The 18,068-nt window shown below is 40.6% G+C and overlaps 1 protein-coding gene and 1 pseudogene across 6 annotated transcripts in view; both read right to left on the bottom strand.

Moving 5' to 3' along the window:
* Positions 1-18,068, bottom strand: part of RIC1 (RIC1 homolog, RAB6A GEF complex partner 1) — a 166,363-nt gene that overhangs the window by 113,297 nt on the left and 34,998 nt on the right. For 4 of the 6 annotated variants that reach the window (XM_035029164.1, XM_035029165.1, XM_035029163.1 and 1 more), the window contains exon 2: positions 10,073-10,180. The exons of 1 other annotated variant lie outside the window; for it this stretch is intronic. In XM_035029164.1, the coding sequence (XP_034885055.1) occupies positions 10,073-10,180 (108 nt within the window). Of the gene's footprint in view, positions 1-10,072; positions 10,181-10,936; positions 11,917-18,068 lie in introns of those variants that run through there. One more of the 6 variants, XM_035029168.1, reaches the window with a different exon arrangement.
* Positions 15,374-16,717, bottom strand: LOC118026356 (annotated as a pseudogene).

Below are 18,068 nucleotides of genomic sequence, written 5' to 3'. Positions count from 1 at the left end.
TCGAAATCTTTTTGCTGGTAGTGGTTGCTGAAGGTCAGGACGGCTGCGGCCACTTCTTAAAACAACAATGAAGTTCGGTGCATCAACTGACTCTTCCTTTCATGAAACTTTCTCTGCAGCCTGCAATACTGTTTGATAGCTTTTACTGACAGAACTTTCAAAATTGGAGTCAATCCTCTCAAACCCAGTTGCTGCTCTATCAACTAAGCCGATGCAATATTCTAAATCCTTTGTTGTCATTTCAACAGTCTTCACAGCACCTTCACCAGGGTAGATCCCACCTCAAGAAACCACTTTGTTTGCTCATTCCTCAGCAGCAACTCTTCATCCGTTCAAGCTGTATCCTCAGATGGCAGCAGTTCTGTCCCATCTTCAGGCTCCACTTCTAATTCTGGTTCTCTTGCTATTTCCACCACTTCTGCAGTGACCTCTTCCTCTGAAGTCTTGAACCCCTCAAAGTCATCCATGAAGACTGGAATCTACTTCTTCCAAATTCCTAACAACGTTGATATGTTGATCTCTCCCCACGAATCATGAATGTTCTTCATGGCATCCAGGATGGTGAATCCTTCCCAGAAGGTTTTCAAACGACTTTGCCCAGATCCATCAGAGGAATCACTATGTACCGCAAGTAGAGTCCTATGAAATGTACTTCTTAAATAAGAAGACTTGAATAAGAAATAAAACAGAGAAAAAAGAGACAAAGACTCTTAAATACAGAGAACCAACTGGTGATTGCCAGAGGGGAGGTGGGTGGGAGGGATGGGTGAAAGAGATAAAGGGAATCAAGAGCACACTTAACGTGATAAGCACTGAGTCATGTATAGAACCTTTTGGTCATTCTACTGTACCCCTAAATACCTGAAACCAGTATAACACTGTAAGTTATACTCCAATAAAAAATAAATACAATTAATTTAAAAATTTTAAAAAGACTTGCAAGTTGAAATGACTCCTTGATCCATGGGCTGCAGAATGGATGTTGTGTTCGCAGACATGAAAACAACATAAATCTCACTGTCCGACTCCATCAGAACTCCTGTGCCACGATCAGGTGCATAGTCAATAAGTGATGATAGTGGGGGGCGGAGCAAGATGGCGGAGGAGTAGGAGACCTGGATTTCTTCTGGTCTCAGGAATTCATCTGGATAGGGATCAAACCATTCTTAACACCTACGAACTCAACAGGAGATCGAAGAAAAGAAGAGCAACAACTCTCTGAACAGAAAAGCGACCACTTTCTGGAAGGTAGGACGTGTGGAGAAGGGAATCCGAGGCGATATTCGGGAGGATAGATGGCGGGGAAGGGGCCTCCGTCGGCTGCTTCTGGCAAGTGATAAGAGCCACGGGGCATAAAATCGGAACTTTTAGAAGTCAGCTCTGGAACCATCGCGGGACAGTGTGGTCTCAGGACCCTAGGGGTCACAGGAAGACCAGGGGTGCCTCAGTGCGGCAGAGCTCCCAGGGATCAGAGCAGGGAAGCCGGCTGCAGAGACCAAGCGGAGGCGCGGGCTCTCAGCTAGCGGTTGCCATAAACAGTAATCCATGGCACAGTCGGGCCACTGCTCCTCCAGCAGGGACCCAACAAGGGGCAGATCTGGGGACACTCCCCTTCCTCCCCGGGAGGAGAAGCATGGGAGCGCACTGCAGGGATCTGCTGGGTTTGGAGACTCCACACGGGGTCGAGCACCAGAGACTGAAACACTCGGTCAAAGGCCGGGGAAGCATGGAGTGCGGCTGGAGACCAGGGAGACGGGAGTGACTGACTGCTTTTCTCTAGGGGCGCACTGAGGAGCAGGGCCCCGAGTTCTCGGCTCCTCCAGGGCGGAGATTGGGAGGCCACCATTTTCACTTCTCATCCAAGCTGTACGGAAAGCTTGCAGGGAACAAAAGCTCCCGAGAGCAAACCCGAGCAGATTACTTAGCTGGACCAGGCAAGGGCGGGGCAATTCCGCCTCCTGCAAAGACATTTGGGAACCACGGCAACAGGACCCTCCCCCAGATGATCAAGGGGAACAGCCAGCCAAGACCAAGTTTACCAATCAATGAGAAGGGCAGAACTCCAGCGCTAGGGGAATACTGCACAGAGAATTCATGGCTTTTTTACCATGATTCTGTAGTCTTTCAAAGTTAATTTTTTTTTAACTAGTTTTGGTTTTTTTTTTGAATTTTTCTTTTTCCCATTTTCAACCAACATCTTATAAATCCCTTTTTTAAAAAAATTTTTATTTTTTATTTTTATTTTTCATTTTTACAGTCATATTCTATACCTTCATAGTAGTTACACGTATTTTAGGCATATATATATATGTTATTCTCGCTTTAAAATTTTGAGATAGTTTCTTCTAACAGATCAATATATACCCTAAATCTCTACTGTATGTTTTTTTCTACTTCCCTGCCTGATCATATTCTCCCCTTTTTTTTTTTTTAAATCCTCTTCTTTTTTCAAACAAATTCTTATCAATTGCTTTTATAAAATTTTTTATAATTTCCATCTTTACATTCATATTCCATCCCTTCATCATATCAACCCTTATTTTTGTACATATATATTTTTCTTTCTTTAAAATTTTGGGAGGCACTTTCTTTTAACAGACCAAAATACACCCAAAATCTAGAGTGTGGCACTGATCTATATACCAGCCTGATCATATTTGATGACATTCTGTTTTTTTCTTGTTTTGTTCTGTTTTTGTTTGTTTATATCTTTATCTTTTTCTTTTCCTTTTTTCTCTCTTTCCCTTTCTTTTCCCACTGCTTCAGGTCTTTTGATTTGTTTAGAATATATTTTCTGGGAACGTTGTTACCCTTTTAGCATTTTGTTCTCTCATTAATCTATTCTCCTCTGGACAAAATGACAAGATGGAAAAAATCACTTCAACAAAAAGAACAAGAGGTAGTACCGACTGCCAGGGACCTACTCAATACGGACATTAGTACAATGTCAGATCTAGAGTTCAGAATCATCACTTTAAAGATACTAGCTGGGCTTGAAAAAAGCATGGAAGTTATTAGAGAAACCCTTTCTGAGAAGTAAAAGAACTAAAATCTAACCAGGTCGAAATCAAAAAGGCTATTAATGAGGTGCAATCAAATATGGGGGCGCTGCTAGGATAAATGAGGCAGAAGAGAGAATCAGTGATATAGAAGACCAAATGATGGAAAATAAAGAAGCTGAGAAAAAGAGAGATAAACAACTACTGGATCACGAGGGCAGAATTCGAGAGATAAGTGATATCATAAGACGAAACAACATTAGAATAATTGGGATCCCAGAAGAAGAAGAAAGAGAGGGGCAGAAGGTATAATGGAGCAAATTATAGCAGAGAACTTCCCTAATTTGGGGAAGGAAACAGGCATCAAAATCCAGGAGGCACAGAGAACCCCTTTCAAAATCAATAAAAATAGGTCAACACCCCAACATCTAATAGTAAAACTTACAAGTCTCATAGACAAAGAGAAAATCCTGAAAGCAGCTCGGAAGAAGAGATACGTAACCTACAAGGGTAGAAACATTAGATTGGCAACAGACGTATCCACAGAGACCTGGCAGGCCAGAAAGGACTGGCAGGATCTATTCAGAGCACTAAATGAGAAAAATATGCAGCCAAGAATACTCTATCCAGCTAGGCTGTCATTGAAAATAGAAGGAGAGATAAAAAGCTTCCAGGACAAACAAAAACTAAAGGAATTTACAAACACGAAACCAGCCCTACAAGAAATCTTGAAAGGGGTCCTCTAAGCAAAGAGAGAGCCTAGAAGCAACATAGACCAGAAAGGAACACAGACAATATACAGTAACAGTCACCTTACAGGCAATACAATGGCACTAAATTCCTATCTTTCAATGGTTACCCTGAATGTAAATGGGCTAAATGCCCCAATCAAAAGACACAGGCTATCAGACTGGATAAAAAAACAAGACCCATCGATATGCTGTCTGCAAGAGACTCATTTTAGACCCAAAGACACCCCCAGATTGAAAGTGAAGGGGTGGAACACCATTTAACATGCTAACGGACACCAAAAGAAAGCTGGGGTGGCAATCCTTATATCAGACAGATTTTAAACCAAAGACTGTAATAAGAGATGAGGAAGGACACTATATCCTACTAAAAGGGTCTATCCAACAAGAAGATCTAACAGTTGTAAATATCTATGCCCCTAACATGGGAGCAGCCAATTATATAAGGCAATTAATAACAAAAGCAAAGAAACACATTGACAACAATACAATAATAGTGGGGGGCTTTAACACCCCCCTCCCTGAAATGGACAGATCGTCTAAGCAAAAGATCAACAAGGAAATAAAGACTTTAAATGACACACTGGACCAAATGGACTTCACAGACATATTCAGAACATTCCATCCCAAAGCAACGGAATACACATTCTTCTCTAGTGCCCATGGAACATTCTCCAGAATAGATCACATCCTAGGTCATAAATCAGGTCTCAACCGGTACCAAAAGATTGGGATCATTCCCTGCCTATTTTCAGACCACAATGCTTTGAAACTAGAACTCAATCACAAGAGGAAAGTCAGAAAGAACTCAAATACATGGAGGCTAAAGAGCATCCTACTGAAGAATGAATGGGTCAACCAGAAAATTAAAGAAGAATTAAAAAAATTCATGGAAACCAATGAAAATGAAAACACAACTATTCAAAATCTTTGGGATGCAGCAAAGGCAGTCCTAAGAGGAAAGTATATAGCAATACAAGCCTTTCTCAAGAAACAAAAAAGGTCTCAAGTACACAACCTAACCCTACACCTAAAGGAGCTGGAGAGAGAACAGCAAATAAAGCCTAAACCCAGCAGAAGAGAAATAATAAAGACCAGAGCAGAAATCAATGAAATAGAAACTAAAAGGACAGTAGAACAGATCAACAAAACTAGGAGCTGGTTCTTTGAAAGAATTAACAAGACTGATAAACCCCTGGCCAGACTTATCAAAAAGAAAAGAGAAATGATCCAAACCAACAAAATCATGAATGAAAGAGGAGAGATCACAACCAACACCAAAGAAATACAAATTATAAGAACATATTATGAGCAACTCTATGCCAGCAAATTAGATAACCTGGAAGAAATGGATGCATTCCTAGAGATGTATCAACTACCAAAACTGAACCAGGAAGAAACAGAAAACCTCAAAAGACCTATAACCAAGGAAATTGAAGCAGTCATCAAAAATCTCCCAAAAAAACAAAAGCCCAGGGCCAGATGGCTTCCCAGGGGAATTCTACCAAACATTTCAAGAAGAATTAATACCTATTCTTCTGAAACTGTTCCAAAAAATAGAAATGGAAGGAAAACTTCCAAACTCATTTTATGAGGCCACCATTACCTTGATCCCAAAACCAAAGACCCCATCTAAAAGGAGAACTACAGACCAATATCCCTGATGAACATGGATGCAAAAATTCTCACCAAAATACTAGCCAATAGGATCCAACAGTACATTAAAAGGATTATTCACCACAACCAAGTGGGATTTATCCCTGGGCTGCAAGGTTGGTTCAACATCCACAAATCAATCAATGTGATACAATACATTAATAAAAGAAAGAACAAGAATCGTATGATCCTCTCAATAGATACAGAAAAAGCATTTGACAAAGTACAGCATCCTTTCTGGATCAAAACTCTTCAGAGTACAGGCATAGAGGGTACATACCTCAATATCATAAAAGCCATCTATGAAAAACCTACAGTGAATATCATTCTCAATGGGGAAAAACTGAGAGCTTTCCCCCTAAGGTCAGGAACACGGCAGGGATGTCCACTATCACCACTGCTATTCAACATAGTATTAGAAGTCCTAGCCACAGCAATCAGACAACAAAAAGAAATCAAAGGTATCCAAATCGGCAAAGAAGAAGTCAAACTCTCACTCTTTGCAGATGATATGATACTTTATGTGGAAAACCCCAAAGACTCCACCCCAAAACTGCTAGAACTCATACAGGAATTCAGTGAAGTGGCAGCATATAAAATCAATGCACAGAAGTCAGTGGCATTCCTATATACCAACAACAAGACAGAAGAAAGAGAAATTAAGGAGTTGATCCCATTTACAATTGCACCCAAAACCATAAGATACCTAGGAATAAATCTAACCAAAGAGGCAAAGGATCTGTACTCAGAAAACTATAAAATACTCATGAAAGAAATTGAGGAAGACACAAAGAAATGGAAAAACGTTCCATGCTCATGGATTGGAAGAAGAAATATTGTGAAGATATCAATGCTACCTAGAGCAATCCACACATTCAATGCAATCCCCATCAAAATACCATCCACTTTTTTCAAAGACATGGAACAAATCATCCTAAAATTTGTATGGAACCAGAAAAGACCCTGAATAGCCAGAGGAATGTTGAAAAAGAAAAGCAAAGCTGGCGGCATCACAATTCCGGACTTCCAGCTCTATTACAAAGCTGTCATCATCAAGACAGCATGGTACTGGCAAAAAAACAGACAATAGATCAATGGAACAGAACAGAGAGCCCAGAAATGGACCCTCAACTCTATGGTCAACTAATCTTTGACAAAGCAGGAAAGAATGTCCAATGGAAAAAAGACAGTCTCTTCAATAAATGGTGTTGGGAAAACTGGATAGCCACATGCAGAAGAATGAAACTGGACCATTTCCTTACACCACACACAAAAATAGACTCCAAATGGTTGAAAGACCGCATGTGAGACAGGAGTCCATCAAAATCCTAAAGGAGAACACAGGCAGCAACCTCTTCGACCTCAGCCGCAGCAACTTCTTCCTAGAAACATCGCCAAACGCAAGGGAAGCAAGGGCAAAAATGAACTATTGGGACTTCATCAAGAGAAAAAGCTTTTGCAAAGCAAAGGAAACAGTCAACAAAACCAAAAGACAACCGACAGAATGGGAGAAGATATTTGCAAATGACATATCAGATAAAGGGCTAGTATCCAAAATCTATAAAGAACTTATCAAACTCAACACCCAAAGAACAAAGAATCCAATCAAGAAATGGGCAGAAGACATGAACAGACATTTTTCCAAAGAAGACATCCAAATGGCCAACAGACACATGCAAGAGTGCTCAATAGCACTCGGCATCAGAGAAATCCAAATCAAAACCTCAATGAGATGCCACCTCACACCAGTCAGAATGGCTAAAATTAACAAGTCAGGAAACGACAGATGTTGGCAAGGATGTGGAGAAAGGGGAACCCTCCTACACTGTTGTTCGGAAAGCAAGCTGGTGCCGCCACTCTGGAAAACAGTAGGGAGGTTCTTCAAAAAGTTGAAAAATAGAGCTACCATATGATCCATCAATTGCACTACTGGGTATTTACCCCAAAGATACAAAAGTAGCGATGCAAAAGGGTACGTGCACCCCGATGTTTATAGCAGCAATGTCCACAAGAGCCAAACTGTGGAAAGAGCCAAGATGTCCATCGACAGATGAATGGATAAAGAAGATGTGGTAAATATATACAATGGAATATTATGCAGCCATCAAAAGGAATGAGATCTTGCCATTTGCAACGACGTGGATGGAACTGGAGGGTATTATGCTGAGCGAAGTAAGTCAAACAGAGAAAGACATGTATCATATGACCTCACTGATATGAGGAATTCTTAATCTCAGGAAACAAACTGAGGGTTGCTGGAGTGGGGGGTGGGGTGGGAGGGATGGGGTGGCTGGGTGATAGACACTGGGGAAGGTATGTGCTCTGGTAAGCGCTGTGAATTGTGCAAGACTGTTGAATCTCATCTGTACCTTTGAAACAAATAATGCAATATATGTTAAGAAAAAAAAAGAAGAAGATAGCAGGAGGGGAAGAATGAAGGGGGGGAAATCAGAGGGGTAGACGAACCATGAGAGACAATGGACTCTGAAAAACAAAATGAGGGTTCTAGAGGGGAGGGGGGTGGAGGATGGGTTAACCTAGTGATGGGTATTGAGGAGGGCACTCTCTGCATGGAGCACTGGGTGTTATGCACAAACAATGAATCATGGAACACTACATCTAAAACTAATGATGTAATGTATGGGGATTAACATAACAATAAAAAAACTTTTTAAAATTTTTAAAAAATAAGTTATGATAGTGTGAAAGCAATCTTTTTTTTTTTCTTCCTTAGCGGGTCTCAACAGTGGGCTTAAAACATTCAGTAAACCGTGCTGGAAACAGATGTGCTGCCCTCCAGGCTCTGCTGTCCCACTTACAGAGCACAGGCAGAAGAGATTTACCATAACTCCTAAGGGCCTGAGGATTTGAGAAATGATAAAGAAGTACCTGCTACAAGTTAAAAGTCACCAACTGCATTGGCCCCGACAAGACGATCAGCCTGTCCTTGGAAGCTCGGAAGACAGGCACTGACTTCTCCTCTCTAGCCCGGAAAGTCCTAGATGGCATCTTCTTCCTGTGGGAGGCTCTTGCATCCACACTGAAAATCTGTGGGTCGGTGGAGCCGCCTTCGGTAATGACCTCAGCTCCATCTTCTGGATCACTTGCCGCAGCTCCTCCATCGGCACCTCCTGCTTCGCCTTGCACTTTTACGCCCCGGACACGGCTTCCTTCCTTAAACCTCAGGAACCGATCTCTGCTAGCTTCAGACTTTGCTTCTGCAGCTTCCTCCCCTCTCTCCGCCTTCACGGAAGTGAAGAGAGCCAGGGCCTCGCTCTGGGTTAGGCTTTGGCTGAAGGGAATGTCATGGCTGGCTTGACCTTTCATCCACCAAACGTTCTCCACATCAGCAATAAAGCTGTTTCACTTTCCTATCATTCAAGTGTTCACTGAGGTGGCCCTTTTAATTTCCTTCAGGAGCTTTTCCTTCGCATTCACAACTTGGCTAACTGGCACAAGAGGCCTTAGCTTTCCACATGCCTTCCTCACTGAGCTTTAATCATGTCTAGCTTTTGATGGAAAGTGAGAGGCGTGCGGCTTCTCCTTTCAGTTGAACACTTAGAGACTACCATAGGATTATTAATTGGCCTAATTTCAATATAGTTGTTTCTCAGGAAATTGGGAAACCCACAGAGAAGGAGAAGACAGGCAAAGAGTGGGTCAGTAGAACAGTCAGAACACACCCAACATTTATGGATTAAGCTTGCTATCTCATATGGGCACTGTTTGTGGCACCCTAAAAGAATTTAAATAGTAACATCATAGATCACTGATCACAAATCACTATAACAAATATAATAATGAAAAAGTCTGAAATATTGTGAGAATTACCAAAATTACCAAACTTTCAATTTGTAAAATATGCAGTAACTGCAAAGCACAATAAAGCAAAGCACACTACAAGTTATGCCTTTACAGTAAATGGAAAAGTACCTAATTTAATCTCTTTCCAGTATACACCATCTGTATAATTTTGGATGAAACTCACTTCCTCAGCTCTACAATATAACTTCATCTACTATGAAAGATAACAGTATGGACTTCAAAGTGTCGATTTAAAATTTAAATGACATTTTCCACGTGTAGTGATTATATAGTACTTACTTACATAGGAGGTGCTCAATAAATGTTAACCATATATGATTGCTATTCAAATTAGGTGATAATGTCAGTCCAAAAAATGACAGTGACAAAACACAGACTGAAAAGGTAAAATTGACCAGATCTAAGCACATTAATGGAACAGAGGATAAATGCAGAAACAGATCCAAATGGATATGAAAATTTAACATGGCATAAAAACATAAATGCTATCATTTTTGTGAGACATCCTTAAGGATGGAAGGCAGGTCTTAAAACGTAAGTACCCCATGTGAATAGAGATGAAAGCTTTACAATTTTGAATTAGACTTCAAGGACAAAACAGGAAAGTGAGAAGAATAAAGAGAAAAGGATACAGGCACTGTATTAGGGAAAGGAAGAAACAGAAGAATCACAAAAAGATGTAGTTAAGAGTACCAATAGAAGAATCGGTACAGCAATTCCTATCGCAGAAGATAAATGCTAAGGGTGGGAAAGCCTGAAATGAAGTCATATAAAAGAATCAAATTTTAATGCAATGTAATGATTTCATATGAAAATACTATTAAAACTGAAAATTCTACTTACTGACACAGCTATCATGGTACTATCTGGCCTCCATTCAGCTTGTTTGTAGGATCCAAACTGAGAAGATGATTTTTCAGGTTCCTTGTAGGTTACAATTAATACACTAGGCTGGAAGGAAAGAGGTTTATTTTATTAGTATCCCATAAAGATATATACAAAACAAACAAGATAATTTATCATTGAGTACTCTGAAAATCTAAAAATTCTAAATGTGTATAAAAGGTAACAATATAAGCTATCAGCCCTAATTAGCCCAAACAAATCAACTAAAAAGGACCAAAAGGAAAGATGATCTGAAAAGGACTATATCTATTTAAGTAAATAAAATGATACTAATAACCTTCAAAAACAGAAACAGGCCCAAATGGGTTCACTAGTGAATTCTATCAAATATTTAGGAAGAAATTATACAACCTCTCTACAATCTATTCCAGAAAACAAAAGCAGAGATTACCTCTTAACTCTTTCTGAGGTCAGCATTGGTCAAAACCAGACAAAAACATTACAAGAATATAAAACAGCAGACCAATCTCTCTCATAAACATAGCTGTAAAAATTCTCAACAAAATATTAGCAAATCTAATCCAACAATGTTTAAAAAGAATTATACACTACAACCAAGTGGAATTTATTCCAGGTATGCAATGCTGGATCAACATGCAAAACCAATTAATGTAATCCATTACACATCAACAGGCTAAAGAAGAAAAAACCACATGATCACACCAATAGATGCAGAAAAAGAACTTGACAAAATGCAGTACCCATTTATGATAAAAACTCTCGGTAAACTAAGAATAAGGGGAACTTCTTCGATCTGACAAAGAATACCTACAGAGAACCTATAACTAACATCATACTCACTGGTAAGAAACTAGAAGCTTTCCTGCTAAACTCAGGAACAAGGTAAAGACATGCCCTCTCATCACTCCTTTTCAAAATCACACTGGAAGTCCTTGCTAATGTACTAAGAAAAGGAAATAAAAGATAACAGATTGGGAAGAAAAAAAAGTACAACTTTGTTTATATGTAACACAATTGCCTATATAGAAATTCAAAGGAACCACCAATAAACTAACATGGTAATAACAATGATTAGTAAGGTTACAGAATGCAATATTCATATAAAAATCAATTGCCTTTTTATATAACAGCAATGAACAAGCAAATTCAAAATTAACAACACAACAGCATTTCTATTAGCAACCCAAAAAATATTTAGGCTTAAATCTAATAGAATATGTACAAGAAACATAGAAAGAAAACTACAAAACTTTGATGTACAAAATTTAAAATGAACTAAGTAAGTGGAGGGAATATTCCAAGTTCATGAATGGGAAGATCCAATATTGTCAAGATGTTAGTTCTTACAACTTCAACTACACATTCAACACAATCCAAATCAAAATCACAGCAAGTTTTTTCAGAGTTATCAACAGGCTGACTCTAAAGTTTATATGGAGAAGCAAAAGACCCAGAATGGCCAACTCAATATTGAAGAAGAACTAAGTTGAAGAACTTGATGCTACTTCAAGACTAACCATAAAGATACAGTAATGAAGACAATGTGGTATTGGCCAAAGAACAGAAAACAGATCAACAGACCAAATAGCACCAGAAATAGACGCATATAGTCGAGTGACCTTCAACAAAAGAGCAAAGGTAATACAATGGAGAACACATGGTGTTTTCATCAAATGGTGCTGAAACAACTGGACATCCACTTTCTGTAGTATAAGTTCTAAAGGGTCATCTTGTGCTTTCCCTGCCATTGTCCTAGAAGCAGCCATTTTTCCAGGGACCCTGGTCCATTTTTATTAGAGAATGGTATTTAAAAAAGATCTTAGGGGACCTGGGTGGCTCAGTTGGTTAAGCATCTGCCTTTGGCTCAGGTCAGGACCCCAGGGGCCTAGGATTGAGTCCTGCACTGGGCTCCCTGCTCAGCAGGGAGCCTGCTTCTCCTTCTGCCTGCTGTTCCCCCTGCTTCTGCACTCTCTCACTGTCAAATAAATAAAATCTTTTTAAAAAATTAAAATAAAATAAAAAACAAGATCTGGAAAACAAGATGCATATTAGTAGTGGGGTGTCACTGCTTCTAGGTCCTCTCAGCAAACACAGTAGGATACAAACTTATACTAAACCATATATGACCACATTACCTCTATTTCTTTCTATATATACATATGTATATATTTTCATACAGAAACACTGGAGGATAATCAAGCACAATGTGGTTTCTTCTAGCCTTTCTCCCTTGTCATTTTTTTTGTTATCATTTCATATAATTAATCCAGCTTTTTGTTCAACTCTACTGTATGCACAGACTAGTTTGCAACTGCTAAGTATATTCCTATAGTAGACAAATTTACCAACTGGAATACAGTTTTTATGGCTAACTTCTTTTACATTAGCATTTGGAAAGTGTTACACAGGTTTTAAGTGTTCCCTTAAACCTTTTTTTAATCTCTAAAAGCAAAATACAAAAGTTTCTAAGAAGCTAGCAATATTCCGAATACATTAGAATTGCTAGAAATCAGTTGTTTGTACTTCAAATATCAATTAAAGATTAAAAATCAGTTTCTTGGCAGGAGTGACATTGGCAAGATGGGACAGCAGGAAACTCTGGACTCTCCTCCCCCCAAAAAATACATAAATTCAGGAACACTTCACAGAAAAATTCCCTTTGGTGAGAAATCTAGAAACTAATAACAGAAAGGCACCTGAAGGCTGGATGAACACAAAATCAGACTCATCAAAGCTGCCAGGGTGATATGCCAGAAGCCCCACCACCAACACAGAATAAAACCCTCCACCTCCATCTTCTTCTTGGGAAGAAGAGCCCACAAGTCCAATGCCACAACTTTTCTGGGGGCTGTCCAAAGAGAGGGAAGAGGGTCTGTCTTGCTTTCCATGAGGCACTGATAAGACCTGGCATAATCTAGCCGTAAGGGAGGTTGTGAGAGCAGAAACAGAGTTTGGGCTAGCAGTTGCCACAGCCCCTCCCTGATTCAGCACAGAGCTAACGAATGGGGGGGGCGGGGGCGGGAAACAGCTTTCACCATCTCCGTAGGAAGAAAAAGGGTTGGATGGAGCATAGGACCATCCAACTTTTCTGAAGGACACCTCAGGAATGGCTTCAGTTCATTTGTTACAGTGCACAAGGGGATTCAGCATACCCTAAACACTTGTCAGCCACACACACACACACACACACACAAACACAAAAGAAGTGTGCTGGACTAGCATGAAGATTTGAGAGGTCACCAGAATCTCTGGCCAGACTGATTGGGGGGGGGGGTCATCTTCTAATACATGAGACCAGTCCATGAAGAGTGGAACTGGTAACTGTTCTGTCTAAACACAGACACCAAGAGAGTCAAGGAAAATGAAGAAACAGATCAGTGTGTTCCAAACAAAGGAAAGAAGACAAAGCTCCAGAAACAGACCCAAATGAACCACAGATATACGACTTACCAGAAAGATAATTCAAAATAACCATCGTAAAAATGTTCACTGAGATTGGAAGAACAATGGAGGAGCAAAGTGGGAATTTCAACAAAGAGAAAATATACAATAGTACCAAAAAGAAATCATAAAGCTGAAAAATATAACTGAAATAAAAAATTCAATAGAGAGGTTCAACAGAAGACTAGATTAAGCCAGAAGAAAGGATCAGCAAACTCTAAAAAAGGTTACTGGAAATTATTCAATCACAAGACCAATAAGAAAAAAAAGAATACAGAAAGCTTAAGGAACTTATGGGACACCAAAAAGCAAACCAATATATGCATAACAGAAAAAGAGAAAGAAAAATGACCTGAAAGCTTATTCAAAAAATAATGTCTGAAAAATTCCCAAATCTGAGGAGGAAATGGACATACAGATCCAGGAAGCCCTAAGAAACCTAAAGAAGAGAAACTCAAGAAATACACACTGAGAACAATTAGGATCAAACTGTCAAAAGTGAAAGCAGTGAGAATTTTGAAAGCACAAGGAAAAGGCAACTTGTCATGTACAAAGGAACCCCCGTAAGACTAAAAGTGGGTTTCTCAGCAGAAACCTTGCAGCCCAGAAGGATGCGGGATGAAGAGCTGAACGAAAAAAAGCTGCCAACTAAGAATACTATATCCAGTAATAGTGTCCTTCAAAAATGAAGGAAAGATAGTCTTTCCTAAACAAACAAAAGCTGAGGGAGTTCATCACCACTAGACTTGCTTACCAAAAATCACATTAGATTTAAGAACATACATAGGGTGAAAGTGACAGGATGAAAAAGATACTCCATGCAAACAGTAACCAAAGGAGAGCAGAGAAGGTTTTATCAGACAAAAGTGACTTTAAGTCAAAAAGTGTAAAAAGGAAAAAGACATTACATAATAATAAAAGGGTAAATCCACCAGGAAGACCTAACAATTATAAATATATAGACACAGTAGTATATTATGCGTAACATCAGAACATCTAAATAAATAAAGCAAATATGTGCAGAACCGAATAAAGAAGTAAACAGCAATACAATAGTAGGGCATTTTAATATCCCACTTCCAGTAACAGATAGAACATGGAGACAAAATCTATGAAGAAATTGAAGACTTGAACAACACTACAGATCAAGTGAAGCTAACACATATGTACAGAACTTTTTTTTTAATTTTATTTTATTATGTTACGTTTGTCACCATACATTAGTTTTTGATGTACTGTTCCATGATTCGTTGTTTGCGTATAACACCCAATGCTCCATGCAATACGTGCCCTCTTTAATACCCATCACCAGGCTAACCCGTTCCCCCAACCCCCTCCCCTCTAAAACCCTCACTTTGTTTCTCAGAGTCCATAGTCTCTCATGGTTTACTTCCCCTCCGATTCCCCCTCCCTTCATTTTCCCCTTCCTACTACCTTTTTTTTTTTTTTAACATATAATGTATTATTTGTTTCAGAAGGTACAGGTCTGTGATTCATCAGTCTTACACAATTCACAGCGAAAACCATAGCACGTATCCTCCTCTGTGTCCATCACTCAGCCCGTCCCATCCCGCCCACCCCCCACCACTCCAGCAACCCTTAGTTTCTTAAGATTAAAAGTCTCTTATGGTTTGTCTCCCTCTCCAGTTTCATCTTGTTTCATTTTTCCCCCCTTCCCCTATGATCCTGTGTCTTGTTTCTCAAATTCCTCATACCAGTGAGATTATATGATACTTGTCTTTCTCTGATTGACTTATTTCGCTTAGCATAATACCCTCTAGTTCCATCCACATCATTGCAAATGGCAAGCTTATTTTTTTGATGGCTGCATAATATTCCACTCTTTTTTTTTTGGCTGGGTACAGTATACTTTATTGATGGTACATGACAAAGTAGGGCTCCCCAAGCCCCTCCCCTTCTTCAGGGGGTCTGGGATGGAAACGGTGGAGGTCGGGAGATTCTCAGTGTTTTGGGGGATAAGTTGGGGCAGGGACTCCCCAGCAGTTGAGGGCCTCTCTCTTCCTCTTCCTCTTGCTGGGGCTGATGATCCAGGGGGTTCTTACTCCTTGGAGGCCATGTGGACCATAAGGTCCACCACCCGGTTGCTATAGGCAAATTCATTGTCATACCAGGAAATGAGCTTGACAAAGTGGTCATTGAGAGCAATGCCAGCCCCGGCATCGGAAGTGGAGTGGGTGTCACTGTTAAAGTCGCAGGAGACAACCTGGTCCTCAGCGTACCCCAGGATGCCCTTGAGGAGGCCTTCTGATGCCTGCTTCACCACCTTCCTTCTTGATGTCGTCGTATTTGGCAGCTTTCTCCAGGTGGCAGGTCAGATCCACAACGGACGTGTTGGGGGTGGGGACACAAAAGGCCATGCCAGTGAGCTTCCCGTTCAGCTCAGGGATGACCTTACCCACAGCCTTGGCAGCACCAGTGGAAGCAGGGATGATGTTCTTGGCAGCCCCTTGGCCATCGCACCACAGCTTCCCAGAGGGGCCGTCCACGGTCTTCTGGGTGGCAGTGATGGCATGGACGGTGGTCATGGATCCCTCCACGATGCCAAAGTTGTCATGGATGACCTTGGCCAGAGGAGCCAAGCAGTTGGCAGTGCAGGAGGCATTGCTGACAATCTTGAGTGAGTTGTCATACTTCTCACGATTCACATCCATCACGAACATGGGGGCATTGGAAGAGGGAGCAGAGATGATTACCCTCTTGACTCCACCCTTCAAGTGAGCCCCAGCCTTCTCCATGGTGGTGAAGACCCCAGTGGACTCCACAACATACTCAGCACCAGCATCACCCCCATTTGATGTTGGCAGGATCTCGCTCCTGGAAGATGGAGATGGACTTTCCATTGATGACAAGCTTCCCGTTCTCAGCCTTGACTGTGCTGTGGAATTTGCCATGGGTGGAATCATACTGGAACATGTAGACCATGTAGTTGAAATCAATGCAGGGGTCATTGATGGCGACAATATCCACTTTGCCAGAGTTAAAAGCAGCCCTGGTGACCAGGTGCTCAATACGGCCAAATCCGTTCACTCCGACCTTCACCATCGTGTCTCGGGGATGCAGCTGGCACTGCACCGGAAGATGCGGCTGTCTGTCGAACGGGGAGGAGCAGAGAGCCTATATACCACCTTTTCTTTATCCATTCATCTGCTGATGGATATCTGGGCTCTTTCCATACTTTGGCTTTTGTGGACATTGCTGCTATAAACATCGGGGTGCATGTACCCCTTCAGATCACATTTGTATCTTTGGGGTAAATACCCAGTAGTGCAATTGCTGGATCATAGGGTAGCCCTATTTTCAACCTTTTGAAGAACCTTCCTACTGTTTTCCAGAGTGGCTGCACCAGCTTGCTTTCCCAACAACAGTGTAGGAGGGTTCCCCTTTCTCCATATCCTTGCCAACATCTGTCATTTCCTGACTTGTTAATTTTAGCCATTCTGACTGGTGTGAGGTGGCATCTCATTGAGGTTTTGATTTGGATTTCCCTGATGCCAAGCGATGTTGAGCACTTTTACATGTGTCTGTTGGCCATTTGGATGTCTTCTTTGGAAAAATGTCTGTTCATGTCTTCTGCCCATCTCTTGATTGGATTACTTGTTTTTTGGGTGTTGAGTTTGATAAGTTCTTTACAGATTTTCGATATTAGCCCTTTATCTGATATGTCATTTGCAAGTATCTTCTCCCATTTTGTCGGTTGTCTTTGGTTTTGTTGACTGTTTCTTTGCTGTGCAAAAGCTTTTTCTCTTGATGAAGTCCCAATAGTTCATTTTTGCCCTTGCTTCCCTTGCCTTTGGCGATGTTTCTAGGAAGAAGTTGCTGTGGCCGAGGTCGAAGAGGTTGCTGCCTTTGTTCTCCTTTAGGATTTTGCTGGATTCCTGTTTCACATTGAGGTCTTTCAACCATTTTGAGTCTATTTTTGTGTGTGGTGTAAGGAAATGGTCCAGTTTCATTCTTCTGCATGTGGCTGTCCAATTTTCCCAACACCATTTATTGAAGAGACTGTCTTTTTTCCACTGGACATTCTTTCCTGCTTTGTCAAAGATTAGTTGACCATAGAGTTGAGGGTCCATTTCTGGGCTCTCTATTCTGTTCCGTTGATCTATGTGTCTGTTTTTGTGCCAGTACCACACTGTCTTGATTACAACTTTGTAATAGAGCTGGAAGTCTGGAATTGAGATGCCACCGGCTTTGCTTTTCTTTGTGAACATTCCTCTGGCTATTTAGGGTCTTTTCTGGTTCCATACAAATTTTAGGATTATTTTTTCCAGCTCTGTGAAAAAAATTGATGGTATTTTGATAGAGATTGCACTAAACGTGCAGATTGCTCTAGGTAACATAGACATTTTCACAATATTTTTTCTTCCAATCCATGAGCATGGAACCTTGTTCCATTTCTTTGTGTCTTCCTCAATTTCTTTCAGGAGTATTTTGTAGTTTTCTGAGTACAGATCCTTTGCCTCTTTGGTTAGATTTATTCCTAGGTATCTTATGGTTTTGGGTGCAATTGTAA

This window comes from Mirounga leonina, unplaced genomic scaffold (genome assembly GCF_011800145.1).
Source record: "Mirounga leonina isolate KUSES-001 unplaced genomic scaffold, KU_Mleo_1.0 Mir_224, whole genome shotgun sequence".
Classification (NCBI taxonomy): Eukaryota; Metazoa; Chordata; class Mammalia; order Carnivora; family Phocidae; genus Mirounga; species Mirounga leonina.
The sequence above is the reverse complement of the archived record's forward strand: the minus strand, read 5'-3'. Positions and strand labels throughout refer to the sequence as shown.